The sequence below is a fragment of the Drosophila persimilis genome, unplaced genomic scaffold (assembly GCF_003286085.1).
Source record: "Drosophila persimilis strain 14011-0111.01,24,50 unplaced genomic scaffold, DperRS2 tig00000856-arrow-arrow-pilon, whole genome shotgun sequence".
Lineage (NCBI taxonomy): Eukaryota > Metazoa > Arthropoda > Insecta > Diptera > Drosophilidae > Drosophila > Drosophila persimilis.
Window position 1 is genome coordinate 231,106 of NW_020825362.1, and position 10,681 is coordinate 241,786.

At 52.1% G+C, this 10,681-nt stretch overlaps 2 protein-coding genes across 2 annotated transcripts; one reads left to right on the forward strand and one right to left on the reverse strand.

The window, feature by feature from the left end:
* Positions 1 to 10: 10 nt before the first annotated feature.
* On the reverse strand, positions 11 to 3,888 carry LOC6601876 (uncharacterized protein F23B12.7). Its single transcript, XM_026993538.1, has 5 exons — positions 3,240 to 3,888; positions 3,066 to 3,180; positions 1,507 to 3,009; positions 576 to 1,448; positions 11 to 501 (listed from the first exon to the last, which is right to left on the reverse strand). The coding sequence occupies exons 1-5, from the start codon at positions 3,834 to 3,836 to the stop codon at positions 260 to 262; spliced, it is 3,330 nt and encodes a 1,109-aa protein (XP_026849339.1). The 5' UTR covers positions 3,837 to 3,888; the 3' UTR covers positions 11 to 259.
* Positions 3,889 to 4,835: 947 nt separating this feature from the next.
* LOC6601877 lies at positions 4,836 to 9,645 on the forward strand. The gene is made up of 3 exons (XM_026993530.1): positions 4,836 to 4,937; positions 5,930 to 7,068; positions 7,131 to 9,645. Exons 2-3 carry the CDS (start codon positions 5,933 to 5,935, stop codon positions 9,202 to 9,204), a joined length of 3,210 nt encoding a protein of 1,069 aa, XP_026849331.1. The 5' UTR covers positions 4,836 to 4,937; positions 5,930 to 5,932; the 3' UTR covers positions 9,205 to 9,645.
* The last annotated feature ends 1,036 nt before the right edge of the window (positions 9,646 to 10,681 follow it).

Consider the following 10,681-nt stretch of genomic DNA (forward strand, 5'->3'; position numbering starts at 1 on the left):
GAGTGGTGGATAAGGACTGTAACACTATATATAGTTATTTATTTAATGCTGCAGAAGGAGAAGCACCCCAAGCTGCGTCTGGGTAAGAACGAAACGATCTTTTATTTGAATTCTTCAATGGGAGTAGCTTCAGGTGCAGCTCCAGCTCCACTTGTGCCCATTTAAAGACTTGCCTCAACTTATACAAAATGCAAAAAAAATATTTATTGCTGCAGTTGGTAGGTTTTTTGTAATCTCCTCGGAGCTGTATTCTGTGCAGCTAATGCTTCCGCTTCTTGCCTGGTTTCTGTGGCTTGCCTCCTTTGGCCGCTGGTTTGCCGGAAGACCTTTTGCCTGTGTAGGTTTTGCTATTGGAGCGGCGTTTCTCCTCCCATTTGATTTGCTTGTCGGAGGATTTGTCCTTGTTGTAGACGGCGTTGCTGGTGCCCTGTCCCTTGACCTTGGCCGTTTCCTCCATCAATGACGAGAACTCATCAGCAGCTGCAAACAGCGAGGACATATCTGCAAGGCGGAAAGATAAAGGAAAAGAATACCAGATGAATATCGGATCGGATCGAAAACTGTACCAATCTTACCGTGGCTCTGTTTGAGGGTCTTGGCGAAGCTGCGTCCATCCACCATATTGACTTCCTCCTTGCGGGATTTCTTCGACTTGGGCGGCGAATCCTCATCGTCGTCGTCATCATCGTCTGGGCTCTCGGGAGCGTCGCTGGAATCGCTGTCATCCTCTGCATCGGAGGCTTGGTCGCCTTCAGAAATTGAACCCGCATCGTCGTCGTCACCATCATCATCGTCCAGGGGCTGCAAGTCAATCGAGCCAGTCTCATCGTCGGACTGATCTCCGCCAGCGCCCGACACTTCGTCATCTTCATCCTCTTCACCCAGATTATCATCGCCCCAGTCATCGTCGATCTCGTCCATGTCCTCCTCGTGCTTATCGGCCCCCAGCTTCCTCTTTTTGTCCTTTTTCTTGGACTTCTCAGACTGCATCTCGCCGCCGAGCTCCTCGAGGAAGTTCAGCTCATTCTCATCCTCCTCGGCAGCGGCGCCCTCTTTGAACTTCTTGCCAAAATACCCATCCAGATACGCCTCGAACTCGTCGTCATCCACCTCGCCCTCCTTCAGGTACTCATCGCCCTGCTCTCCATCATCGTCCTCATCCTTCTTTACCTCCCTCTGCTTCTTGCTCTGGGCCACAATCTCCGCCTGCCTGCGCTTATGCTCCAAGAAGTTGAGAATAAACATCTCGTCCTCCGTGCAGTTGGCCTTCGTCAGCGACTTGACTGGCTTGCCGCGGCCTCCTTGCGCCATATAGCGCTTGTGGGCCACAGCGGCGCTCTCCGCCTGGGGCGCATCCAGCTTCTTGGGATTTTTGAAGGCGAAACGCTCTAGGAAATGCGGCAGTCCGAAATCTCGCAGAGGATCCCCATAGTAATCGATGCGTTTCTCTGCGGGTGATTAAGCTATGAATTAAAAAAAACAAAGAGAGTCCCTATTGTTACTCACGCTCGAGGATCTGTTCGGCAAAGACCTGGACCGTGGGATGGTAGTGCTGACGCAGAAGCAGCAGCTCATGGCGCAGAGTGTAGGCAGCTCCCGCAAAAGCGGGCACACGATGATACGGATCGTATTTGCAGGAATCGATATTGACCACCTTCGACTTGACAGCTTCCGTCTTTACCTCTGGCTGTAGCTCGTCTGCTTCTTCCTTGACTTCGTCTTCGGCATCGCTGCCAAACCTGTCCAGGTCTCCATCCTCTGGCAGGACTGTCTTTAGAGAACTCACTTCATCGGTGGCTCCAATGCCTCCGATGAGCTCCTGGCGCATGCGCAACAGCTTGTGCAGGACAATCAGACAGCCGGCGGCAATTTGTGGAGGTGCGTAGAGTGTCACCTGGAGGAGACGCTTCACAAAGGCCTGGGCCCTCGCCACATGGCTGTCTATGTGGATGGCACGGTGGACAATGTGGAGGAGCTGTGCCGCCGTCTTGCCGCCCACATTGATGAGGTTCAGGTCCAGCAGCTTTACGTACAGCGCATTGTAGAATCGATCCGATTTCTCCGTTTTAACTGTGACCAGTTGCAGCAGGAGGCCAAGGGTCTGCACTGAGACACGTATGTCGGCCAAGTGGACGAGTCGGTAGATGGTGTCCTGCATCTCCTTGTTGAGCAGCTCCCCATCGCTGCCCTTCGCAGGCTGGGCCTCCGCAATGGCCTTTTGCAGGCACCTCAAAATGGCCTGCATGGTGCGGTTGTTGACGGCTCCCTTCTGGACGAGGACTTTGAACAGGGCAAAGCATATGTTGACCAACTTGGTGCACACCTCCGGACGTCCGGATGGCGCGATGCTGGACAGGAAACAGAGGGCAAAGTGCTGTGCCCGCTCCGAGATATTGTTGCGGAAAAGCAGTTTCTCCGCCTCGGCCACGATGACGCCGCACATGTTTGGGTGGCGTTGGGCCACATCGCTGAGGTGATGCAGCGCCTTGGAGGCTATCTTGGCAATGGGATCGCCCAGCTTGTTCACCAGCATCGTGAGCAGCATTTGTTCCTTCTCTGGGGCATACGAGAGGAGTCGTGCCGCGGCCACGATCGAAGCATTCTTGTTGTGCTCCTGTCCCGTCTGCAGACCCTGCATCACATTCTTGAGGAACTCATGGTACTGGTCTTTCAGCTCGTTCTCAAAGTACCAATACGAATAGATGCGACGCTGCTGCTGCTCGCGCAGCGTATCGTCTTTCCGCAGCTTCTTCCAGTCTGCTCCGCGTGTGTGTATCGAGAGCAGCTTCCTGTTGGGCGGCAAGAGCACCTCCTGCCACAGGTCTGTGAGTACAGCGATCACATCGTTGCTGGCCTTGTTGGATATCTTGCAGAAGCTTATTAGATTGGACAAGGCTTCCAGGTTGCCCAGGGGATTGCTGGTCACCAGCAGGGCCCCGGAATTGGCTCGATCTTTGGCTGTGCCCTTGTGGAGGGCCGTTTGCAGCCAGCGGACATCCGAGGGATTGCCTGTGGGGATAAGATTCGAGTTACAGGAGGGACGATAGTAAATGGAAATGACTTACGCCTGTTAAATGTCGTCTTATCCGTCTCGAAGGCATTCTTGCAGAGATTGAACAACTCCAGCTGCTCGTTGTCCTTCATGTCCAGCACCTCCTCGCTGCTGGGGTAGTCCGGATGCTAAGGACGGAATGGAGCCAGGATTTATAACTTGCTTTTTTGTTATGGACCCAACATACCACTTGGTACCACTTCTTTTGAGACTCCTCCTCCTCGTCAGCCTGCGACTGGTGTTTGCTGCGCTTCATGAAGCTGGCCTGCTTTTCTAGCTCGCCCTCACTGTCTTCTTCGGAGTCGGAGGCCTCCTTCTCAGCTCCATCTTCATCAAACTTTATACGCTGCGGCTTCTTAGTCTTATCAGCCGCTTCGCCGTCATCACCAAACTTTATTTTCTGGGGTTTCTTGGCTTTTTCGAAGCCGTTTTCCTTTTGGTGGTTTTTCTTCCACGGTTGCTGCTCCTCGACTTCGCCGTCATCGCCGAACTTTATTTTCTGGGGTTTCTTACCACCTTGGAAGCCATGCCCGTGCTCCTTTTGATGGTTTTTCTGCCAAGGTTTCCGCTCCTCGACTTCGCCGTCGCCGTCATCGTCAAAGGTAATTCTTTGGGGTTTCTTCGCCTGGCCATTGCGTTGTTGTGCCTGGTGCTGCTTTTTTGGTTTCTGTGGGCGCTCCTTTTTGTTTGGCTTGGCCACGGCCTCTCCTGCATCGTCGAACACAATTTTCTTGTTCTTCAATGGCCCGTTTATCTGCACACCTGTAGCCACTGCTGCCGGCATGTTTTTAGTAGGAAATTAGCACAGTTTAACCATTAAAATAAAACCAACTGCAAGTAAAACCAATCGCACGTGTATTCAACAATTATTTGCCAATCGCTGCGAAGCGCCCGAACATATGCTTCAGTGCAACTCTGCTTAGTCTGCTATCGTTTATCGATTCCTCTGTTTCGCTGTCAGCTGCTACGGGGCGAGCGAGAAGGAAGTACAAAAACCAAGCTCCGTTTCGCTGTCGCGCATTTTCAATCGCAAATTAAAAAAGGTTCAATCCGTGTTTTATTGCATCTGCACTGGAATATAATTCTGAAACAAGTTAATTTTCAAGTGGAGCAGAAATTGCAGTTATCCAATCGATTCGTTTGTGAGACCGAGTGGCTAACATTATTTTGCGTTGCTGCTTTTTCGTGCATTTAAATTTTCTCATACGCACACAAATACACCACTGTGCACACAGCAACTGCAACAATACAATACAGATAGAAAATTGTGCAAAAACGTGTGACGACAGCGGGGGAGGGAGCTGGGCGTGCGGAAAAGTAGCTGTTGAAAGCGGACTCATTGTTTTTTGTGTGGTGCTGTGTGTGGCGGCGGGCGCGCTGCTCACTAAATTAATATTAAAGTGTTTTCTTGCTTCATCCGCGGCGGCGATGGCGGCATCAGCGTAGCGTCGTCGTGATGGCTACTTTTCGTATACAAATTCAACAGCGCTGCCAGCTGCTCATTTGGCGAGGAGTGTAAACAAAGCAACGTACGCACACGAACCCACACACACAAGCACCCAATCTCACAAAACACCAACGGCGGCTGTGACGGCGACGGCAACGTCTGCGTCGACGTCCTTCACCTTGCGCCTGCTGCTGCGGCTGCCTGCTTGGCTGGCTCTCGCATATTGAATTTCACATCTCCAACATCATTATCATCGTTCATCGTGGTCTCTTTTGTCTTGGGCAACCTGTTCCAGTCCAGACAGGAAGTTTAGCAGAGTGCAGCAGCCAACGGAAGCAGCAAAAAACGCTTCGCTGCCGCCGCCGCTGCGGCCACTGTACTGCTCCGCAGCTGCAGCTGTCTCTCAAAATCAACCGAATTTGCACATCTGCAGCTTGGGTGAGTGTCCAGCCATCCTTTATACCCTCGGGAGTGGAACAAATGTTTCGAAATACGCGCAACAATAACAATGCCAACGCAACTGCTGCGATTTTTTGGGGTGGGATCGCTAACGAATGACATAGTAAAACCTGCTCTCAATGGGGCGTTGTTGCTGTCCGACGCATCCGCTATTCAAATTCAAGTTTCCGCCTGAACAATTACTCAAACTGTCGTCAACCACTAAGCGTTGTGTTCCAAGTATTACCTCGGAATGGCAGGGGCATGGGCTTGTAACGTCTGTAATCAGTTGACTCAGTTACTAAAAATACACACATAAAGGTCTTTCCAGTAACAACCATAACTGCTCACGCCTTTCCACATAATCCGATCCGATCCCCCTGGGCTGCTCAAACTATCTATTTCATTCCCCCGTCTCCACCTCCGCTTGCCTGCCGCCTGCCTGCTTATCTCTCTATAAATAAACTCCACTTGAGCACGCGTCAGAGTTCAAGCTCTCACCCATATTCCCGTTCCGTTTATCTTTTGCCCTGACACACACACAAACACACGTGCACACACACACACCGCAATTCCCGCCTCATTGACAGCAGCAGCAGCGACGTCGACCGCAGAACTGCTCTGTGCAATTCCGATTCGAATCACGCTGCACTCACTGTTTTGGGAGGTGACGCCGTGTGGAGCTTTGGCTTCGAATATTCACTGTGTGACGTCATGTATGCATTCATTATTCCAAAGCATTATGCATTTTCTGTTTTGTAAAAAGAAGTGGCGATTTAATGAACTTTTTAGTCTCACATGTGTGACGTCAGCTCAAAGCAGCTCGCGTTCTTGCGCCACCTTCTCAGTGCGAGGGCATTGAGAATTGATATTTCCCCAAAAGCGTATTTTGCGAGACCTTTCCCGGTTCTGGCCGACAGAACACATAGTCTATCCTTATCCCAGCTTATCGTGGAGATAGTTTTCAAATTTTTATATTTGTTTTTGTTTAGAATATGGCCTCGCCTTCCGTCGTCGATGGCGGGCATAGCGAAACGGCCTGGTTGGAGGATCTGCTGCGCGAGGTACAGCTGGAGCAGTTCCTGGAGCGGATACGCGACGATCTCCAGGTATCGCGCCTGCCCCACTTCGACTATGTACATGACGAAGATCTGGTGCGGTGTGGACTGGGCAAGCCCGCCATACGACGCTTGTTGGAGGCGGTGCGCAAAAAGAAGGCACATCAGTGGCGCAAGAATATCCTGTCCAAGCTGATTGGTGGCGGCAAGCAGCCCTCGTCTAAGAAGCAGGCCTCCGCCACCCGGGACTCGACACAGGGCAATGGCACGCAGCTGACCTGCCTTATCCATGAGAAGGACATCACCATGGGCCTGAAGCTGGGCGACGGCTCCTTCGGGGTTGTGAGACGCGGCGAGTGGAGCGCTTCGCCGGCGGGCAAGGTTATACCGGTGGCCGTGAAGGTGCTAAAGTCGGATAATCTCACCCAGCCGGGCATAATCGATGACTTCTTCCGCGAGGTGCAGGCCATGCACGCCCTGGATCACTCCAATCTGGTGCGGCTGTACGGCGTGGTGCTGTCCCAGCCCATGATGATGATCACGGAGCTGGCCGAGCGGGGCTCCCTGCTGGACACGCTGCGCAAGCAGTGCCGGCACACGGCTCTCACCCACATCTGGAACTGGTCCGTTCAGATCGTGACTGGAATGGCATACCTGGAGCAGAAGCGCTTCCTGCATCGCGACCTCGCCTGCCGCAATGTGCTTCTGGCCGCTGGAAACAAGATCAAAATCGGAGACTTTGGCCTTATGCGCGCTCTGCCCCAGGAGGACGACTGCTACGTCATGTCGGAGCACAAGAAGGTCCCCTTCCCATGGTGTGCCCCGGAATCGCTGCGCTTCCGACAGTTCTCGCATGCCTCCGACACTTGGATGTTCGGCGTGACCCTGTGGGAGATGTTTAGCTTCGGCGAGGATCCCTGGGTGGGCTTAAATGGATCTCAAATCCTAAGGAAAATCGATCGCGAGGGCGAGCGTCTGCATCAGCCCGATGCGTGTCCGCCGGATGTCTACGCCATGATGCTGCAGTGCTGGGACAAGACCCCGGCAGAGCGTCCAACCTTTGCGGCCCTCAAGTGAGTAAAAAGTGTTTTACAGATTCCAGGGATCCCAGTTAATCCCCCTTAATCCTTTGCAGAGAATACCTGGTCAGCATGTCGCCGCCGCTGATGCGAGCCGCGCGCGTCTTTCACGACTCGAAGGGGCTGAAAATCGAGGCTGGCGATATCATTGCCATCATCGATGGACGGCCCGAGCTGAAACTGATCAAGGGTCAAAACCAGCGCACATACGAGATTGGCATCTTCCCGAGAAACTTGCTGGAACAGCGCAAGGTGGCCTCTACCGGCGATGTGGTGATGCGTAGCAGTGCCGGCAACGGCTCCCCGTTCGGCTTCTGCTGGGGTGGTGGAGCCGGGGCCATCGCCAACGGAGAGGAGCGTCAGCGAAAGTGCGCCTCCCTGTCGAACCAGAGTCATGCCAAGGAACGCAAGTCAACGACCAGCAAGCAGTTTGCCTACAACAAGCTAATCAACGATTCAGCCGGACTGCAGCGACGCAATGCTGTGAAGCAAAAGGGTTCTGTAGGGAAGGCTACAGGTGTGGCAGTTGGTGGTCCGCAGCGTCCGCCGCCGCCGCAGTTCCAGCAGGAGGGAATACTCGTTGATATATCGCCGGAGGTGCGACCCCTAGGAGCCGGAGGCGACACCTCATCCATGCAGATGGACAGCTCCTTCTGTTTACTGGATGCCCCCATAGATGTGCCCACATTCTGTGACGTCGAAGGATCGCTGAATGTATCACCAACATTTTTCGATGACCAGGCACAATTCGAGTTCGATCCAGCCAACCAAACTGCCTCGCCGGGACGCCTGCAGCCGCCTCCATACCAAATGCCGCCCACTTATTCCAACACGATGGAGTTTGCCCAGAAGCGGGAGCTGCACCAGCAGCAGTCGACGCCAGTCAGGGAGCGGGATCCCTTCGACACCAGCAGCCTGGAAAGATCAGTGACACTCTACTCGAATCTAAACCAATCTCTGGGGGCGGCCCAGTCGCCGGTCCCCATCTATAATAGTCCGTCGGTGAGGAAGAGCCTCTTTGGCGGTTCCAGCTCGAATAAGGAGAACATGCCTGCCCTAGAGTCGGCAGCCATGCAGTTGAATCTCAGTAATCTCTCGCTGGAAAGGACCGAACCAGTCACCGCAATTGCCAGTCTCCCCGTGGAGCTGTTGCCAGAAACACTGGCTCCTGCCCCTGAGAGCGTATTGTTGGACAAGTCATTCATTGCCGAGCTGGAGAAGGACATGTACAGCAATGGCCAGAACAGGGCCCAGGAGGAGTACCAACGCAATTCCACGCAAGTGTATGCCAACAAGGATATGGTGTACAAACAAAATCTCACGCCCCTCAAGAACGGATGCGCCACTTCGAATCATTCCAGCCCTTCGTCGAATACTTCGCCCAAGCAGAACAACGTGGAGGCAGCCGCGGCCGTCGCATCCACCCAAAGTGTGGTGAATCGCATCTGGTACGAGCAAGTGGCCGCAACGCCTTCGGAGTACTACGCCCAGCCGCCAGCAGAGCAGGCAGAGGAGCAGTTATATCAGAACCATCTTCAGCAGCAGCAGCAGCCCGAGACGAACCATTCGTTCGTGGCCATATCCAATCGCGTGGTGGCCCCAAAGAACAATGTGTACGCCTCTTCCGCCTCGCTCTATGATGCAGTGGCGGCCAGCACTGCTGGATCAACCTACTATGGACAGGTACCAAATGGCAGTGGGCCCGCGATCTACGATGAGGTCACTCTCGATGATTACCTTCGACCGCATCGACCAGCTCCCCTGGCTCCGCCGCCGCTCTCAGCCCAACAAATCCACAGGCGGATGGAGAAAATGCGCCAGCAGCACCTCCAGGATCGGGAGGGAGCCCACCAGCTGTACGCCCCCGTTCCCTCGGACTATGGCCGCGAGCAGGAGAAACTCCAGCAGATGCTGCAGGAGCTTGGCAGCGCGGCCATCGAACAGGAGGTGCGCAATGCGCTGCGGGCAGCCGGCGGTGATGTGTCGCTGGGCACGCGCCACTACAAGATCGACCAGCTGTCGCGACTGGGCGTGGCCGGCAGGGGTCAGTGCGAGCAGGCCCTGCAGCAGAGCAACTGGAGCCTCGAGGTGGCTGCGGAACTGCTCCTGCAGACGACCAGTGCTGGCTAGCCAGACAGCCTGTATCAGTGTAGTTTAGCTAGCTTAGTTAATGCCTCAGTGCACAGACCGACAAGCCGCTGCAGGCCGTGTTTTAGTTCTTTTTTTTTTGTTGCTGAATGCCGAATGCTGGGAGAGATCTCGGCAGAATCTGTGTCTAGTAATCTAGTAACTATGTCTCGAATCTTTGTCAAAATACTCCTAAGTGAATGCACGAAGCAAACACAATGTCAACGACTGTATGATATATATTATTTTATGTAAGCGATCGATCATATGAAATGATTTTATAAGTGTTATATTCAACGACTGCATAACCCAAATGCAAAGGCCACAAGAATTATTTACAAACAGGCGAAAGTGAAACGAAACAGGATCGGGGCATTAATGTGAATGTATGCAACCATTTGTTTTTGAATCAAAATAAAGTATATCTAATTGTTACAAAACAAAGACCGATTTGAATTTGGCGCCAACCGGTAAGAGTTTCGAGGCAACTTTGAGTTGTTGTCATTTGTTTTGTATGAGCCTGGATCGGGATTCCATTAAGGATTAAGGATTTTCGGATCACACCACAGCCATAGCAGCCACAGGAGCCGCAGCTAAATATGATCCTTGATCAAGGACTCTTCATCAGGGACATTTTTCTGATCAGAGAAGGATATGGCATTTTTGGTGAGGATCCCATCAAAACAAGGACATCTTCCGATCACAGGAAGCCATGCCATGCTCCGATTGGTCGCTATATTCAAACAAAGCCTCCCAATGGGCGAAACGAGTAATTTTCATCTTCGAGGCACCAGGCGAACAGAAATCGCAGAAAGCCACTTTCTGTTATCTAACATGATTTGTTTGCCCTTCGCTGTTATTTAACATTGCTGTTAAGTGCCCCCAAAACATGCAAACTTGTTCAGATTATTTGTTTTCTTTAAAGTGAGTAAAGCAGCGTTGCATTTTGTGTGTCATCCCAAAAGTATGCTATGGTTTGTGTATTCAGTAAAATGGTTTAATATGAATAAAATACGCTCCTTTTTTTGCTTTCTCCTCTATTTGTGGACGGAGATGGGCGGGCCCCGCCTCTCCTGATCGGGACAAATATCCTTGATTGATTGGGATGCATATTGCATGAAGGACGATCTTTGAAGAGCGGGAATCGGATCGCCTCGTATGTGCCTGTGCTGCAGCCCAACCTCCCTGGATAATGAGCCCTACCCACTGCCAAGTGAACATTCCCGAGGATCGGGTGATTGACACGTCAGAACCCACCTGTTCGCCATTTCGTGTACGCTGGCTGTTTTGTTTTGTTGTTTGCTGAAAATTATCCACAAATTAAAGCATTGCACAGTCGATTTCTGTTAAAAGAACAACTATTTATTTTCAACAGGGGACAGTATTCAAAATAGATCATTTAAAAGTGTGTAATAGATGTATATGCATATACTCGTGTGTATATATGTATACTCTGGCTGTAAATACATTTAATTAAATG